At 50.1% G+C, this 19,176-nt stretch overlaps 1 protein-coding gene across 1 annotated transcript in view; it reads left to right on the top strand.

Annotated features, from left to right (window-relative positions):
- Window positions 1-19,176, top strand: part of SHROOM2 (shroom family member 2) — a gene marked incomplete at both ends in the record, with an annotated part of 127,992 nt that overhangs the window by 33,510 nt on the left and 75,306 nt on the right. The window contains one exon of the mRNA XM_080719546.1: window positions 18,682-18,833. Coding sequence (XP_080575672.1) covers window positions 18,682-18,833 — 152 coding nt within the window. The remainder of the gene's footprint in view (window positions 1-18,681; window positions 18,834-19,176) is intronic.

Genomic DNA, 19,176 nt, shown 5'->3' on the forward strand with positions numbered 1-19,176 from the left:
CACCACGCCCGGCTTATTCTTTATTTTTGAAACAGAGTCTTACTGAATCGCAATTTTGCGCCACCACGCCCGGCCCCGAGGTATTCTTCACAGATAAACACTAGTGGTATTGGGGTGACAGGAAAAATCTGAAATCCAATAAAAGGGAGAAGGAGCTGGGCATAGTGGCACAGGCCTGTCGTCCCAGTATTTTGGAGGCTGACACAGGAGGATCACAGGATTGAGGACAGCCTCAGCAATTTAGCAAAGAGACCCTCTGCAATTTAGTGAGACCCTGTTTCAAAACAAAACAAAATAATACATAAAATAGGGCTGGGAAACTGGGTGGGGTGGTGCACACTTGTAATCCCAGCATTTGGGAGGCTGAGACAGGAGGATATAGGTTCTTGGCTGGCCTTACCTACTTAGTGAGACCCTTTGCAACTCAGTGAGACCGGGATTCAAAATAAAGAATAAAAAATAGTGCTGGGGGTGGGGCTCAGAGGTAGAATGCCCCTGGGTCCCATCCCCAGTACTGGAAAAAAAGAAAGAGAAAAAAAGAAAAGAGAAAGGCGGACACAGTAGCGTATGCCTATAATCCCAGTACTTGAGAGGCGGAGACAGAAGGATCTGGGGGGGGGGGCTCTAGCAACGCCCATATTCCGAAATAAAAAACCACAAGGGCTGGAGGCGGAGCTTGGAGGATCGCACTAGGTTCGATCCCAGGATGCAGATGAAACGCGGGATGAGTTTGAGGCTCTCGGTGAGTTACAAGTTGGCGGCCCGCTTGGCCGCTCTGAGAGACAGTGCATCGTCTCTTCCGTTTACTCTCAGCCAAAGAAACAGAAAAAGCCTGCTGTGGGCTAGTTGGCGTCTCTGGTCGCATCCCCTTTCCTTCGGAGAGCGATGGGGTCCTCGTTGTTAGCAGGTCCTGGTGGACGATCCCTGCCTCGCAGCCGAAGAGTCGCCAGGTCGCTTTGGATGCGCCCCGTGCGCACCCCGGGCCTTGTGCCTGCCAGCCGAGCACCCTGCCCCAGCCCCAGCCCCAGGTCCAGGCCTTTTTTTTTTGGTTTGTTAGTGGAGACGGAGCTCAGGGGTGTTCTATTTCCAAACGACAACCCCCAGCCATCTTTTGATTTTGAAACACGGTCAAAGTGCTTAGTTGCTGAGATCGGCTCCCCACCTCCTCTTCCTGTGTCAGCCTCCCAAGTCCTGGGGTGACTGGCCCGGGCCCCCGTGCCCGGCGAGAGGCCCTGGCGATTCTCCCAGCCGTGTCCCAGGGTGTGCCCTGTCGCTCAGTAGCGTGCCTCGCCAGTGGGCTTCTGCTCCGAGGCATGGCTGCTATGCCGGGGGCTGGGGTTTCCATTACGCTCTGGAATCTCCTGGGACAATCCTGAGGACCTGAGGATTGTAGTAAGTCTTACTTTGCTTTTGAAAACAGAGTCAGGTGTAGTGGTGCAAACCTGTACTCCCCGTGCTGGGGAGGCCGAGACACAAGGCTCTCAGGAAGGTCACAGGTTCAAGGCCAGCCTCAGCAACTCGGCGACATGCTATTTCAAAATCAAAAATAAAAAGGGCTAGGAGTATAGCTCAGAGGTAGAATGCCCGAGCTTCAACCCCCAGGACCAAACAACAACAACAAAAACCCAGAGAACAAATAAAACAAATTAACAAAACCCAGAACTTTCGGGGGGGGGGGTACTCTTCATCAGAACTTTCTAGTAAATCACTCCCCCCTTTGCTAATTAGCCACGTGCGGAGCTAGTGTAGACGGCAATGGATGTTTGAGTTCCTCGGCTTCCTGGGAAGACTGGGAGTGCAGAGTCCAGACTTTACCAGGAGGAGTAGGGCTTGAAGAAAGAAACAGTATCTGCTCTGAGTGCAATTCCCTGTCGGCTACATTGTTCTCTTCTGTTACTTTCTGCCTTGTGACACCTCTTCTGTCTTGCTTTTGTGTGGATAACAAGTTGCAACCCTTATTAAGCAGTAAAAGTCTGTTAATCAGTTAGCGAGTTTCGAGTTTCGTGGGGGTTCAGTTTATTAGAGCAGAGGATGTTCCCGGAGAGACTGGAGTCTGTTCGCCCTCTTCAGCTCCTAGTTTTCAATTAACAGGGCTTGCCTGTATAGGGAGAGAAACTGATTGTGCTCCATTCAAAAGTTATGATCTAGGGGCCCAGAAGACCATGTGCTTAGCATGCGTGAGGCCCCGAGTTCCGTCCCCAGCAACACACACACACACACACACACACACACACACACACACACACACACACAGAGCTCTGGTCCAGCGGAAAGGACATCCTCATTAAAAAGCAGTCTCTCGTGAAGTCGATCAAGCTGTATTGGAATGTAAGGCATGGCTAGTTGCTGGCTGAGCAGCTGGGATGATTTGGAGCTTGGTGCCCAAGAAAAGGTTGATGAGGTGGGCTAGACAAACTCCAGGCTGACTCCCAGCAACACGTGCTAGATATTTTCCTCTGCGCCTCTTATTTTATTCTTTATAATGTGCTTTTATTGGTGCATTCTAGTCCCACATGATAATGTAAATCTTGTTGACAGCGACAGGCATGCACGTGGCCCTTGGCGCCCCCACTGCCGCCGCCCCATCCCCCGCTTCCCAGTACAGACCACTAGATTGCCCTGGAATATTCACATTTGCACACATGTTCAGTGGGAGGGTTTCCATCAGTGAACCTCGGGTTTCCCCCACCCCTTCCCTTAGGCTGCCACCCTGGCTGGCTCCACTGAGGTTTCGCCTCAGGAGTTCCTCTGGTATCCAGTAACTTCCTAGCTTGTGCTGGGCTTTATTTACTTATTTATTTATTTATTTATTTATTTATTTATTTATTTATTTATTGCAGTACTAGGGATGGAACCCAGGGGCATTCTACCTCTGAGCTATACGCCCAGCCCTATTTTGCTTTGCTTTTTATTATTTTTATTTATTTTTTTGTGGTACTGGGGGAGGAACCCAGGGGCTCTTCTACCTCTGGGCTGTATTCCCAGACCTATTTTATATTTTATTTTATATTTTATTTGGAAACAGGTTCTCACTAAGTTGCTAAGAGCCTCACTCACTAAGTAGCTGAGGCTGGCTTCGAACCTGTGCGATCCTCCTGTCTCAGCCTCCCAAGCGCTGGGAATACAAGCGTGCGACACCACGCCCGGCTAGTCCTTTTTATTTTTGAAACAGGGGCTCACTGAATTGTGAAAGGCCTTGCTAAGTAGCTGAGGCTGGCCTCAATCTGTGATCCTCCTGTCTCAGCCTCCCGAATGCTGGGGTGACAGGTGCACACCTTGCGCCCAGCCTCTTCCGGCTTCTTGCAGCCCCGGGCCTCCTTGTTCAGGATACAGCACTCCAGCCTCGGCCTCCCCCTTCATTCACTTAGTTTTACTTCCAAGTATCGATGACCAGGTTTCCTCTTCTTCCTCCCCCTCCTGCTTCTTCTCCCTTTTTTGGTGGCACTGGGTCTCCCTTTTTTATGGTACTAGGAATTGAATTCAGGGGCATTATACCTCTGAGCTATACCCCCATCCCTATTTTATTTTATTTTTTCTTTTGAAATAGAGTCTCACCAAATTGCTGAGGCTGGCCTCGAACCTGCCATCCTTCTGTCTCCATCTCCCAGATACTGGGATTACAAGCGTGTGCCACCGTGCCTGGCTCCCCCCCTCCCACCCTTTTTTTGAAGCAGGGTCTCACTAGGTTGCCGAGAGGCTTGCTGTGTTGCTGAGGCTGGCCTCCAGCCTGCGATCTTCCTGTTTTAGCCGCCCAAGTACTGGGATTACAGGTGTGCGCCACCTCATCAGGTTTAAGTTTCCCTCCAGAATGCAGAGAAGCCTCAGGGGATTAGGGCCCGCCCCAACCCAGGCTGACCTCATATCAATGATCCTATTTTCAAATAAGGCCATAAGCACAGGTTCTGGGGTTAGGGTTTCCACAGATCTTTTTTAAGTGACACGGTTTAACTCATAACAAAGGGCAATACATTTTTGCCTTAATAAAATCTACATCCGGAAAAGTGCCCCGTCGCAAGCATAGACCCTGCTGAATTCACGCAGAGCGAACCACACTGCGATCTCCACCCAGGGCCTTTAGTAACCTCTCCCCCAGCCCTGCCTCTGAAGGGATTTCTTTGTTGGAAGGTATTTCCTAAGCACTTTTTTATTTGTTTGTTTTGGTACTGGGGATTGAACCCAGGGGCATTCTACCTCTGAGCTACACCACAGTTTTGAAACAGGGTCTCTCTAGGTTGCTGAGGCTGCCTCAAATCGGCCATCCTCCTGTCTCAGCCTCACAAGAACTGGGATTACCGGTGTGTACCCTTACTCCTGGCTCTGAGTGCTTTATTTATTTATTTATTTATTTATTTATTTATTGCGGATCTGGGGATGGAACCCAGGGACATTCTACCTCTGAGCTATACCCCCAGCCCTGTTTTTTTATTTTTTATTTTGAAACAGGGTCTCACTGAGTTGCAAAGGGCCTCACTAAGTAGCTGAGGCTGGCCTCGAACCCAGGATCCTCCTGTCTCAGCTTCCCGAATGCTGGGATTACAAGTATGCGCCACCACGCCCTGCTAGAGTCATTTTTAAAAAGACTTAAGTATTGTCTTTCTCCAAACCTGTGAATGAGAGGAATAAACATATCATTAAGGAATTAAGAGTTTTGTCATAAGAGAGCAGGCTGCTGGATCAGGTCAACAGAGGCCTTCTGGTGTTCAGTCTTTTGATTAGAGTAGTGTTTTTGATTAGAGTAGTGTAAATCTTACGTGTGCTGCTATTTTTAAGTGGAGGTTTCCAGCTTAGGTAACAATTGGGTTGTTTTTGTTTGATTCTAGCATTAATTTGGCCTGGATAAGTAATGGTACTGATGAGATTAGGAGTATGTTTATTACCGTAATAATAAAAAGTCTGCCTCCCAAGCTATTTAAATGTTATAAATGTTTAGACGTTGGTCTCCATCTCCATGATTTTTTTTTTTTTTTTTTTTTTTTTGGTACTGGAGATTAAACCCAGGGATATTCTGCCTCTGAGCTACACCCACAGCCCTATTGGTTGCTTTTATTTATTATTTATTTTATGTTTTTGTGATACTGAGGTGGAACCCAGGGGCTTTCTGACTCCAGGCTACACTCCCAGACCTATTTTATACTTTATTTGGAAACAGGGTGTCACTAAGTGGCTGAGAGCCTCACTAAGTAGCTGAGGCTGGCTTCGAACCTGCGCGATCCTCCTGTCTCGGCCTCCCAAGCGCGGGGATTACAAGCGTGCACCAACACCCGGCTTTTTAAAAAAATGTAAATTTTGTACCAGGGTCCCACTGAGTTGCAGAAGGCCTGTCTAAATTGCTGAGGCTGGCCATGAACTTGTGATCCTCCTGTCTCGGCCACCCATGTACTTGGATTCCAGGTGTACACCACCATTCCGGGCTCTCTTGAAATATTTTTAAAGAGTTCATTACATCAGCCCACTGCAACCATTTAGATTAAACCAGATTTGGGTTAAAATATTTGGGGAAAATGTGTTTGTATTGAGCATGTACAGAATTCTTTTTCTCTTGTCATTACTCCGTAACCAATATTGTGTAACAGTGTGGACATAGTATTTACGTGTATTAGGCGTTAAAAGTGATTAGAAGTGAAGCCAGGCGTGGTGGCGCACACTTAACCTCAGTACTTGGGAGGCTGAGACAGGAGGATTGTAGGTTTGCAGCTTAGCGAGGTCCTCTCCAACTTAGACCCTGTTTCAAAATAGATTACAAAATAGGACATATAGCTTGGAGGCAGAATGCCTCTGGGTTCAAGCCCCAGTACCAAAAAAAAAAAAAAAAAGGTGACCTCAAGATGGTTTAGTGTATTGGGGGCTATGCTTTTTTTGAGGGGGAGTACTGGGAATTGAACTGAGGGGCATTCTACCTCTGAGCTACACCCATAGCCTTGGCTCTTTAAAAATTATTATTTTTTATTAATAATGCTGGAGGTTGAGCCCAAGTCCTCACACATGCTGAGCACACCCTTACCACCCCAGCCCAGTATATCTTACTGTTCTCTTAAAAAATACTCACACGCTTCTAATCCCAGCATTCGGGAGGCTGAGACCGGAGGATCGCGGTACGCAGCCAGCCTCAGCTACTTAGTGAGGCCCGCCGCAACTCTGTGAGACCCTGTTTCAAAATAAAGAATAAAAAATAGGACTGGGGGTGGAGCTCGGAGGTAGAATGCCCCTGGGTTCCATCCCCAGCACTGCAAATAAATAAATAAATAAATAAATAAATAAATAAATAAATAAATGGCCTTTATTGGTGCACTGTAATTAGACACCATGCCGAGGGTCAGAGCCGTGGCAGGGGCGTGTTTCCCGCCCACCCCAGCCCATCACCCCTTGGCCCACAACAGGTTATGGAGGAGGCTTGAGGACATCAGGAATGTCACAGTATCAGTTGAACTGCAGCGACCCCTTCCGCCCCTGCCCTCCTTCCGGAAGCCCCTCCTTGATCTGAAGAGCCTTTGTCTCCTCTGGCCTCACATGGGAGAGAAAGCGTGTGACCCTTGACCCTGAGCCTGGCTGCTCTCACCGGAACATTCTCTAACTCCGCCCCTTTTCCTGGAAATAGCATAATAGGCTTTTTCTTTTTCTTTTTTTTTTGGTGGTACTGGGGATAGAACCCAGAGGCTTTCTACCTCCAGGCTACACTCCCAGACCTATTTTATATTTATTTGGAAACAGGGTCTCACTAAGTTGCCGAGAGCCTCACTCAGTAGCTGAGGCCGGCTTCGAACCTGCGCGATCCTCCTGTCTCCGCCTCCCGAGCGCGGGGATGACAAGCGTGCGCCGCCACGCCCGGCTCATAGGGTTTTTCTTGATGGCTGCGTCCAACCCCACTGCGTGCGTGCCCACAGTTCCGTAACGAGTCGTCTCTGATGGCCACCTAGGCCACCGCCATAATTTGGCTACCGTGAATTGTGCTGATATAAACATTGATACACATATATCACTAGAAAACTCTGACATTATTTCTTTTTGGAAAAATACCCAGGAATGCTCAGGGCGTGGTGGCGCACGCTTGTCATCCCCAAGCTTGGGAGGCGGAGACAGGAGGATCGCGCAGGTTTGAAGCCAACAGCTGGCTTAGGAGACCCTGTTTCCAAATAAAAATATAAAATAGGTCTGGGAGTGTAGCCCGGAGGTAGAAGGGCTTCCAGGAACCCCAGTACCACCAAAAAAAAAAAAAAAAAAAAAAAAAAAAAAAAAACCCAGGAATGCAAGAGCTGGATCTTAAAGAAAAATATTAAAGGCAGCAAGATGTGATTTTTTTAGCTTAATTTCTCAGATACAATAATAAATTTTACTTCTTATGAGTCCTTCCTCCCTACCTTCCCCCTTTTCCTTCCTTCCTTCTTTCTCCTCTCTCTTTCTTTCTTTCTTTTTTCTTTTCTTTCAGTGCTTGGAATTGAACCCAGAGCACTCTACCTTAGAACTGTACCCCCCAACCCTATTTTATTTTTTATTTTGAAACAGGGTCTCTCCCTAAATTGCTGAGGCTGTCCTCCAACCTGTGATCCTCCTGTCACAGCCTCCCAAGTGCGGGGATTATAAGCGTGCGCCACCACATCTATCTCTGCCTTTCAATTGCGGTGACAATTGCTAAGACCAAGGCTCTCCCCTGAAGCCTCTGGCCGGTTCCTGCGTTCCCTCTCCTCTGCCTCCCCGGATTGGACCAGGGCGTCTCCTTGCAGATGGGATGAGGCTCCGGGGTCTCTGTGCTAGATGCGGACCTTGCAGAGAGCAGGCCAGTGGCCACCATTGATTATATACTATTAGTGATGAGGGGGGAAGGGGCTTCAATTTATTTTTATTTTTATTTTTTTTTTTGGTGGTACTGGGGTTCCTGGAAGCCCTTCTACCTCCGGGCTACACTCCCAGACCTATTTTTACATTTTTGTTTGGAAACAGGGTCTCCTAAGCCAGCGCGCGGCTGGCTTCGAACCTGCGCGATCCTCCTGTCTCTGCCTCCCAAGCGCGGGGATGACAAGCGTGCGCCACCACGCCCGGCAAGGGGCTTCAGTTCTAAATGGTGGTCAAGATCAGAACGCTCCGAGAACTTGCAACTTGAGTGAACCCCTGAAAGAGAGGTCAGCTTCATTTGGTTTTCTTGTGCTGAGAATTGAACATAGGAGCATTCTACCTCCAAGCTACACCCTTAGCTCTTTTTAATTTTTATTTTTTATTTTGAAACAAGGTCTCAGCCCAGTGTAGTGGAACAGGCTTATAATCTTAGTACTAGGACAGGAGGCTCACGGGTTCAAGGCTAGCCTCTTCAACGTAGGAAGACTCAGCAAACTAGCGAGAGCCTGTTTCAAACTAAAAAGGGCTGGGTATAGTGGCGCACACCTGTCATTCCAGTGCCTGGGAGACTGAGATAGGAGGATTGCAGGTTCGAGGATAGCCTCAGCCAGTAGTGAGACCTAGCAAGACCCCGTTTCAAAAAACAAAACAAAACAACAACAACCCAAAACAACAACAACAACAACAACAAAAAGGTAGGGCTGGGGTGTAGCTAGAAGGTAGAATTCTCTGGGATTAATCCCTAGTACTACCAAAACACAGAAACACAACACAAACAAACAAAAAACAGAAAAACCCAGAAAGCCCTTGAGTGAGAGCACCCACGTAAAGTGGGAAGGCTTGCAGGGGATGTCTTGAGTTTGCTCCAAGGAAAGGCGAGGTGTCTGGGTAAGATGGCGTAGGCCTGTCATCCAGTCCTTGGGAGTCTAACACAGGAGGACCTCAGGTTTGAGGCCAGCCTCAGCAACTTAACGAGACTCTCACAGAAAGGGCTAGGGCGCAGCTCTGAGGTGCCCCTGGGTTCAAGCTCCAGTGCCTAAATAAATACATGAATAGAGAAGGTGGTAGGCCAGCCTCGCCCTTGCCTGGCCCTCCCCCGGGGCACGCAGGGCAGCCTTAGGACCCCCACGCCTTTGGCATAGCTGCGGGTGTGCATGCCAGGTCAAAAGAAGCAGCCCTGCGTCCGGGGACTGTGTTCTCACATCCGGGGGCTGTTTCCTGTGCCATGAGATTGCCCATCTTTCCGATTGCCTTTTGCACTTTGAAAGCTGTGGATTTAAGGACTTCCCGCACCGATCGGACCCCTTAAGCTGATCAGAGCCCTTGGTCTCCAAAGGGCGGCAGGGAGGGGTGCGGGGAGGGGTGCGGAGCGGCGGGGAGCCTGCCGGGCTTCTGCTGAGTGTACCCCCACTTGAAGGGTCCGCGCTGGGCTTAGGCAGGAGCTTTGCTAATCTGTGCTGGTGGGTATCCTCTGTCCATCCTTCCCGGAAGCATCCTTATTTATACACTGTTACACTGGGGGCGGACCCCAGGGGCGTCGAGCCCTATTTTCTTTTTTCTTTCTTGGCCGTACTGGGGGTGGAACCCAGGAGCATTCCACCTCTGGGCAACAACTGCAGCCCTAATTTTTCCTTTCTTTCTTTCTTTCTTTCTTTCTTTCTTTCATTCTTTCTTTCTTTCTTTCGGGTGGTACTGGGGTTCCTGGAAGCCCTTCTACCTCCGGGCTACACTCCCAGACCTATTTTTATACTTTTTTTATTTGGAAACAGGGTCTCCTAAGCCAGCGCGGCTGGCTTCGAACCTGCGCGATCCTCCTGTCTCCGCCTCCCAGGCGCGGGGATGACAAGCGTGCGCCACCACGCCAGGCTTCTTTCTTTATTTAAAAAAAAATTTTTTTTTGAGCTACCGGGATGGAACTCAAGGGTATTTTACCTCCAAGTTACACCTCCAGCCTATTTTTTATTCTTTATTTTGAAACAGGGTCTCATTGAGTTGTAAAGGGCCTCACTAAGTACCTGAGGCTGTCTGCGAACCCCAGTCCTCCTGTCTCAGCCTCCCAAATGCTGGGATTACAAGTGTGTGCAACCATGCCCAGATTATTCTTTATTTTTGAAACAGGGTCTCACTGAGTTGCAGAGGGCCTCACTAAATAGCTGAGGTTGTCTTTGAACTGCGATCCTCCTGTCTCAGCCTCCCAAATGCCGGGTTTGCAAGCGTGTGCCACCACGTCCAATTTTATTCTTTATTTTGAAACAGGGTCTCAGTGAGTTGCAAAGGGCCTCACTAAGTAGCTGAGGCTGGCCGTGAACCCCAGTCCTCCTGTCTCAGCCTCCCAAATGCTGGGATTACAAGCGTGCACCACCACACCCAGCTTATTCTTTATTTTGAAACAGGGTCTCACTGAGTTGCAGAGGGCCTCACTAAGTAGCTGAGGCTGTCCACGAACCGCGATCCTCTGGTCTCAGCCTCCCTAACGCTGGGATGACAAGCGTGCGCCACCACGCCCAGCTTTATGTTGTAATTCTGAAACCAAGTGTCACTAAGTTGCTCAGGCTAGCCTGGAACCCGCGATCTTCCCGTGTCAGCCTCCCAAGTACTAGTCCTGTGGGGCAGGACGCCCACGCAGGGGAGCAGAGGGTGAAGGTTAGGGTGAGCATGGTGAGGTGCCAGGCAGAGGGTGTGCATGTGTGCCATGGCGGGGGGCCAGCGTGGCCAGAGGCAGCCCATAAACAAAGCTGGGCAGTCAGGAAAGACCACTTTCCCTGAGGAGGAGGGACCAAGGGGCCCTGTTAGAGCCTGAGATGTTTATGCAGGCTGGATGGGGGATAGAACAAGGCCTCTTTCCTATGGAAATGGCAGGACTCTGGTTTTCAATTCTATTTTTGGTACCAGGCATTGAATCCAGGGGCATTCTATCTCCAAACTATACCGCCTCCCCATCCTTTAAAAAAGTTTTTTTAGCCGGGCGTGGTGGCGCACACTTGTAATCCCCGCGCTTGGGAGGCTGAGACAGGAGGGTCGCGCAGGTTCGAAGCCAGCCACACTGGCTTAAGAGACCCTGTTTCCAGATAAAAAGTATAAAATAGGTCTGCGAGTGTAGCCTAGAGGTAGAAGGGTTCCATCCCCAGTATCACCAAAAAAACAAAAAAATCCAACAAGTCATCAGGAGGCTGCCTGCCGGGGTGCCCTGGAGCTTGCTGGGGTGCTGTCCGTGTAGGTGGCCTCATGTACCACACGTGTTTCATATGACTGCCATGTCCCAAGGGGCACCCAGGGGGAAGCCCTTGGGGAGCATTAGGAAGGGAAGCCCTTTGGGCTTCTGTGTCCACTACTGCCCCCTGCTGGCCACACTGACCAGGTCGGCTGCAGGCTGGGGAGAGATGTTCTCAGGGTCCTCCTCATCCAGGCTCACACCGAGTAGACCAAGCGCGGGCCAGTGACACTGGAGTGTGGGCTCTGGACGGTGGGCGCTTGGTTCTGCTTCGCCGGGTGTGGCCGCCTCTGCTTCACTGAGTCAGGAGCTGCTGCTCTGCAGACCCTTCTCCGGCGGGGCGGGGCGCGGGGGTGTATGCTTATCATCCTCGTCTTTTTTTTTTTTTTGGCAGTCCTGGGGATGGAACTCAGGGGCAGTCTACCTCTAAGCTCCACCCCCAGCCCTATTTTTATTCTTTGTTTTGAAACAGGGCCTCGCTGAGTTGCAGAGGGCCTCACTAGGTAGCTGAGGCTGTCCTCGAACCCTATCCTCTTGTCTCAGCCTCCAGAATGCTGGGATGACAAGTGTGCGCCACCACGCCTGGCTTTTGTCCTCGTATTTGGGTATTTGGGAGGCTGCGACAGGAGGGTTGGGTTTGAGGTCAGCCTCGGGAATTTAGCAAGATCCTCATAACTTGGACCCTGTTTCAAGACAAAAAGGGCTGGCTGTATAGCTTGGAGAGGTAGATTGCCCCTGGGTTCAAACCCTACTGTGAAAGACAGAAAATAATCTTTGTCTGCAGTATCGGGAGTTCTTCCAGCCCAGAGAATGCTTCCTGAACCGGGCTTCCCTGAGCTGCCTGCAGGCAGGCCTGGGCTTGTGCTGTCTAGAGTCCAGAGCTGACCTGCCGACAAAGATTTCTTCAACAAGTTCCTTGGCCCTCAGACCTTAGCTCCGTCTGGAGAGGAGGCTCACAGCCACCCTCTGCCCCCGCGGACGTCCTGGCCCACGTGTCCAGGGAGCGAGCGTGGGCCCCGTTGATCCCCGGCTGGCTGGGGTGCTGCGGTGCCCGCCCACCCCCTGCCCACCTCCCAGTTACACTTTGGGGCCTCGTGCGCCTCTGAGATTAAGGCCTTGTCTCCACGCAGCTTCTCCGCCTCTCCGTCCAGCAGCCTGGCACGGTCACCGCGGCTAGGCTATGCTGAAATTTCACCTGACATGCCAGTAAGCGGAATGGGCTTCACTTATTTTTCTCTTATGTATTTTATTTATGTATTTATTTATTGTACTGGGGATTGAACCCAGAGGCATTCTACCTCTGAGCTAGCCCCTAGCCCTTTTTAATTTTTAATTTTTATATTTATTTATTTACCATACTGGGGATGGAACCCAGGGGCATTGTACTTCCAAGTGACACTCCCAGCCCAATTTTTAATTCTTTCTTTTTATTTTACTCATTTATTTATTTATTTATTTATTTATTTATTTTTATGGTACTGGGGTGGAACCCAGGGGCTTTTCTACTTCCGGGCTATACTCCCAGACTTATTTTATATTTTATTTGGAAATAGGGTCTCACTAAGTTGCTGAGAGCCTTACTCAGTAGCTGAGGCTGGCTTCAAACCTGTGTGATTCTCCTGTCCCAGCCTCCCAAGCGCAGGGATTACAAGCGTGCGCCGCCACGCCCATCTTACTTTTTTTTTTTTTTTTTTTTTGCGGTACTAGGGATGGAACCCAGGGGCGTTCTACCTCCGAGCTCCACTCCCAGCCCTATTTTTTATTCTTTCTTTTGAAACAGGGTCTCACTGAGTTGGGAAGGGCCTCAGTAAATAGCTGAGGCTGGCTTCGAACCACGATCCTCCTGACTCAGCCTCCCAAATGCTGGGATGACAAGCGTGTGCCACCACGCCCCAACTTCTTTACTTATTTTGAGACAGGGTCTGGATAAGTTGCCCAGGCCCTAGCCTCCTGCCTCGGCCTTCAGAGAACCGGGATGACAAGGGTGCGCCACCACGCCCGCTGTCCCTCCATCCCCATGGGCACGCGGTAAGCCCTGAGCCACAGCGGTGGTCTGGGCTGCAGCCCCGGGTGATGGTTCCCCCAGGCTCTCGGCGCTCTGCGTCATAGGGCGCAGGAATGTTTCGGGCGGCCGAGCCTTCAGGGTGGGTGAGTAGCTGTGGCTCCTTTCCAAGCCGCCTCTGCTTTTCCTGGCGGAGGCAGGCCCCTTTCCAAAGGCACCTTGCCCACGGAGACTGTCTTAGCAAAAGGCACTGCCGGCCACGCAGGAAGCGCGTTGTCTGGCAGCCAGGCCTTGCCTGCGGAGGGCTCACAGCCCATCGACTGCGCCTGACTCACGGCGTGGGAAACCCGGCATCAGGCCGCCCCAACACAGGCTCTGTTCGCCCTTTCAGTGGATCCCTGTTCGTTCGATTTTCCCCATACCGCAAGCGCAGAGTCTCACCCGCCCAGCATGACGTCACCAGGCCTCCCTGCCCTCCGCCCGGTCCCTCTGCGCTCTGTTCTCTTGCTGGGCTCTGTAGCATCTTCGTTTTCTCTTCCTGGTACTGGTTTAGACCCTTATTTCCATTAAAGTGCTCCAAAGACGGCGGATCAGCGCTGTGACCGCGGCTGGCTTCCTGGCCGATTTTGTTGCCACCAATGACTCCTCCTCCTTCTCTTCCTTCCTCTCCCTTTTCTCCTCTTCCTCCTCTCCTTCCTCCTCTTCCTTCTCTCCCTCCTTCTTTTCCTCCTCCCCCTCCTCCTCTTCCTCCTCCTTCACCCTTCTCCTTCACCCTCCTCCTCCTCCTTGGTCCTCTTCCTCCTCCTTCATTGTCCTCCTTCTCCTTTTTCCAACTCCTTCTCTTCCTCCTCTTCCTCTTCTTCCTCTTCTTCCTTTTCCTCCTTCCTCTTTCCCTTCCTGCGTCCTCCTCCTCCTCGCCTCCCTCCTCCCGGCACACCTCCCTGGCAGCAGGGCCTCCCTCTCCCGCCCGCTCTGTGCAGCGGCCCTCCGGATCTTGGCTTCCAGGTGGCCATCCGTTCCTGGCGCCGCTGTTTCCAAAGTCCTCCTCTGTACCCCGAGGTCCCTGCGGGGCTCTAGGCTCTTTTGATCTCACGCGACTTTATCCATGACTGGCTGTTTCTCAGGTTGCATGGAGTATGAAAAAGGTGGTTTCAGAAAACACTTCCATTATCTGTTTTTCTTCGTGCTGTTTCCAAAGAAAACATTTTCATAAGAACTGTGAGAACCAGGCATGGTGCTGCACGCCTGTCACCCCAGTTCTGGGGAGGCTGAGATAAGAGGATCACAGGTTTGAGGTCAGCCAGGGCCATTCTACCTCTGAACGACACCCAAACCCTATTTTTTATTCTTTCTTTTGAAACAGGGTCTCACTGAGTTGCAGAGGGCCTCACTAAGTAGCTGAGGCTGTTTGTGAACCACGATCCTCCTGTCTCAGCCTCCCGAATGCTGGGATGACAAGTGTGCGCCACCATGCTCGGTTTAGCAAGACCCTATTTAAAAATAAAAACTAGAAGGGCTGCTGGGGGTTATAGCTCAAAGATAGAATGTCCCTGAGTTTAATCCCTAGTAGCCCTCCCAAATAAATAAAAATAGAAAGCTGGGCGTGGTGGCGCACACTTGTAATCTCAGCATTCAGGAGGCTGAGACCAGAGGATCCGGTTTGAGAGCAGCCTCAGCTAGTTAGTGAGGCCCTCCGCAACTTAGTGAGACCCTGTTTCAAAAAAATAAAAAGACCAAAAAGTAGAACTGAAGTATAGCTTGGAGGTAGAATGCCCCTAGGTTCTATCCCCAGTACTGAAAAAAGAAAGAAAGAAAGAAAGAAGGAAGGAAGGAAGGAAGGAAAGAAAGAGCTGGGGGTATGTACTGAGATTTAGAACTCCCTGGATTTGAGCCCAGGACCACACATTTAAAAAAAATGTATAAAATGGAAGTTTTCAGAACTTTTTCTTTTCTACTTTCCCCATGAATATAATTCACACGGAGGGGGGGCACTATCCTGTCTCTCAAACGAAAACACACATTTGCTGAGAAGTGTGGGGGGACGTGGCTGCTGCGGCAGGCGGGCGCTTTGGAAGGTGGTCTTGGTTACTAGAGGAGGACCTTCGGAGATCTCTGCGGATGAAAAGTACTGTGATGCCTGAATAGTTGAAAATAGACTTAGGGGGTTTAGGAGGGCGGCAAAAACATCAGCCAGGTTATCAGAGACCGCTGCTTTATTCAGACCCGGCCCCTCCGGAGAGTCAGCCGGCCGTGGGGGAAGGGACCGACGGGCCACGCGTCTGGAGAGTTGCGCATGGTCCTGCTCTGCCAGCTGAGTCACGTGGGGGATCAGAAGCATCATGTCTTATAGGCATGTGGATTCTCTCGCGACATCTGGATTCTCGCGATGTTTGGAGTCGAGGTACCTGTAGTCTCGCGATATCTCTGCTTCTGGCTTCCGGGGTTCCGCTGCGACATCACGCTGGGGAGGGACCCAACCTATCAATGCCGTCCTTCCTTGGGAAGGTGGAGGAGCACTTAGACGGCTGCACTTGGTAAAGGTCTCCCAGGACTTGCCATGCAGGCTCCTATGGGACTGTGACTGCTAAATCCACCTGTCATGGCAGGGTCCCACACAGAGGACGTGCTTACTGCAAAACCTGTCAAAAGAGCCTCCCAGTCACCAGGTGTTGTGGTGGTGGTGGTGGTTTTGTTCTCTTTGTTTGTTTTTGGTACTAGGCATTGAAGCCAGAGGCCATTCTGCCTCTGAACTACACCCTCAACCCTATTTTATATTTTGTTTTGAAACAGGGTCTCACTAAGTAACCGAGGGCCTCAGTAAGTTGCTGAGGCTGGCCTCAAATCTACGATCCTTTTGCCTCAGCCTCCCAAGTTCTGGGATTACAGACAGGTGTCACCATGCCTGGCTGACATCATGTTTTTGCCTGAAGATTTTCTTAAAAGACTTGAATTCCAAGGTCTCTGGGAGAAGGACCCAGTTGCAAAGTTTAGTACATATCACTCCTAAAGTGAGGCAACATAGTTTTTTTGTTTTTATTTTATTTATTTTTTGCAGTGCTGGGGATGGAATCCAGAGTTATTCTACCTCTGAGCTACACCCCCGGTCCTATTTGTAATTCTTTATTTTGAAACAGGATCTCACTGAGTTGCAAAGAGCCTCACTAAATAGCTGAGGCTGGCCACAAACCGTGATCCTCTGGTCTCAGCCTCCCCAATGCTGGGATTACAAGCGTGCGCCACCACGCCCGGCTGCTGAGGCTGTCTATGAACCTGCGATCCTCCTGTCTCGGCCTCCCAAGTACTGGGATTCCGGGTGCACACCACCACATCCGGCTCGCTTCATGTTTTTTTAGGACTCATCTTTTCATTTTGTGTCCAGCGTTGCTGGTAGCAGTTGCTCTTTTGACTTAGGAGCTCAGCTGTCCTGGGGTCTAGATGAACATGTAAAAAAAAATGCTTGGCTTTTAGAGCCAGGCATGGTGGCGCACACTTGTCATCCCAGCATTTGGGAGGCTGAGACCGGAGGATCGCGGTTCGCGGACAGCCTCAGCTACTTAGTGAGGCCCTCTGCAACTCAGTGAGACCCTGTTTCAAAATAAAAAATTGGGCTGGGGTTGTAGCTCGGGGATCAAATGCCTCTGGGTTCCAGCCCCAGTACCGCAAAAAAAAAAAAAAAAAAAAAAAAAAAAAAAAAGCTTGGCTTTGGAACTGAGACTTTGAGGTTGGGAGAAGTTCTCTTCAGATTGGCCATGGCAGACGGTCTGGGAGGGGTAAACTTCCAAGCTGTACACCATGGGCTTGAAACCAGCCACATGCCCACCCATGGGTTTCTTTGAAGTTTGTGAAGTTTTGGGGGGTCAAGTAGGAGTTGGCAAACCTTCTTTGGAACAAGCCAATGAGTCAATATTTTGCCCCATAGTGTGAGTGAGCGCTGCGGCCGTGTTCCCGTGAAAGTGCATTTACCAGGATGCGCACCGGGCTGAAATGGGATCCCTGGCCACAGTTTGTGACCAACTTGGGTAGAAAATAGACATGGAGCTGAGGCCCACTGCTGCTGCGTTCCCGTATCACTGTATACAAGGAGCTGGGTAGAGACTCAAAGATCAGACTTGCTCGGGGTCAAAGTGGTCATAAAGTTCTTTCTTTCTCTTTTCTTTTGTGATGGGGCTGGTGCTGCAACCCAGTGTCTTGCGCTAACCCTAGGTTAGGCTGCCCTAACCCCTCCTCAGCGAGAGCTCGGCACGTGCTCCACCACGCACCTCTGCCCCCAGCCCCACTTTCAAGCTTTTAAGGAGCCCGTTAAGACATATTCAAAGCAGCCGGGTGTGGTGGCCACGCTTGTCATCCCCGTGCTTGGGAGGCAGAGAGAGGATCATGCAGGTTCCAAGCCAGCTGCTCTGGCTTGAGAGACCCTGTTTCTAAAAATAAAGAAAAAAAATAGGTCTGGGAGTGTAGCCCGGAGGTAGAAGAGCTTCCAGGAACCCCAGTACCACCAAAAAAAAAAAAAAAAAAAAGAAAGAAAGAAAAAAGACATATTCAAAGCAGACTCTGTTTAGTAATAAATATCCTTTTTCCCCCTTGTGGTACTGGGGTTAGACCCAGGGACATTCTCCCTGTGAGTTATATCTATCCCCAGATCTTTCTATTTTTTGTTTTCAAACCGATGCTTGGTAGGTTGCCGAGAGTCTCGCTAAGTTGTTGAGGCTGGTCCTGAGCCTGCGATCTTCCTGTCTCAGCCTCCGATCCTCTCATCTCAGCCTCCCAAGTACAGGGATTACAGGAGTGTCAGTATGCCTGACACTGAACCGTCAATATCTTAATGTAAGCAGCATGGTATATAACAATGTGTTCAGGACTTTCAGAATAAACACAATTGTTAGGAAGAATGCGGGGTACTTGAACCTCAGGTAAAACTGGTAGCTCCTCAGAATGTTAAATACAATCGCCCAGCAATTCTATCTGTAGGTAAATACTGGACAGGAATAAAAATGAAAACTAAACTGTGTCCACACAAAAACTTCTACACCAGTGTTCATACCAGCATCGTGATAATTGAAAATAAAAACAACGCAAAAGTTCATTAACTAAGCCGAGCATGGTGGCACAAACCTGTCATCCCAGCAGCGGGAGGCTGAGACCGGAGGATCGCAGTTCGCGGCCAGCCTCAGCTACTTAGCGAGGCCCTTTGCAACCCAGTGAGACCCTGTTTCAAAACTAAGTAGACTGTGCCGGGCGTGGTGGCGCACGCTTCTAATCCCAGTACTTGGGAGGCTGAGACAGGAGGATCGCACAGGTTCGAAGCCAGCCTCAGCTACTTAGTGAGGCTCTCGGCAACTTAGTGACACCCTGTTTCCAAATAAAGTATAAAATAGGTCTGGGCGTATAGCCTGGAGGTAGAAAAGACCCTGGTCTCTACCCCCAGCACCACCAATAAAATAAAATAAAATAAAATAAAATAGGACTAGGATACAACCCAGAAGTCGAATGCCCCGAGACTCAGTTGCAGTAACACCCCTACACCCGGCTGCGGTATGGACGCCTGAGCTGTGGGTGCTCGGATATCATCTGGGGACTTTGCTCGGCCCCGGGAATTCCGGCTTGCTCATTGTGGATGCTCATGGAACACGCTTCTCTGTTACAGATTGAAGAAGGGGGTAAAGCCGCAGCTGTGGACAAGCTCCTGGCCGGAGACGAGATCGTTGCCATCAATGACATCGGCCTCTCGGGCTTTAGACAGGAAGCCATTTTCCTGGTGAAAGGGTCCCACAAGACCCTGAAGCTGGTGGTCAAAAGGTGAGATCTGTACCTCCTCCAGGTTCACCAAGACGGACACAGGTGATCAATTCCCAGTATCAGAAGAAATTTTTCAAAGATTATTTTATTACTACTGACTTCAAATTTATTTTATTTACTTTATTTCTTACTTCTTTTGAATTTAAAGGTATTTTATTTGCTTTATTACGTGCCCATACATTTTCTCGGACAATATGTAGATTATTCTCTTTGCAGAGGGAAGCTCTGCTTGTGCTCCTGGGAGGTGCCTGTTGTTGCCTGTTGCTGCCACAAGGTGGCAGACTGCTGCGTTCAGTTTTTATGCTGGAAAGGCCCTCGCCTCCCTGCTGCCCACTTGAGCCTC

Source organism: Muscardinus avellanarius (assembly GCF_963383645.1).
Source record: "Muscardinus avellanarius genome assembly, chromosome: X".
NCBI lineage: Eukaryota > Metazoa > Chordata > Mammalia > Rodentia > Gliridae > Muscardinus > Muscardinus avellanarius.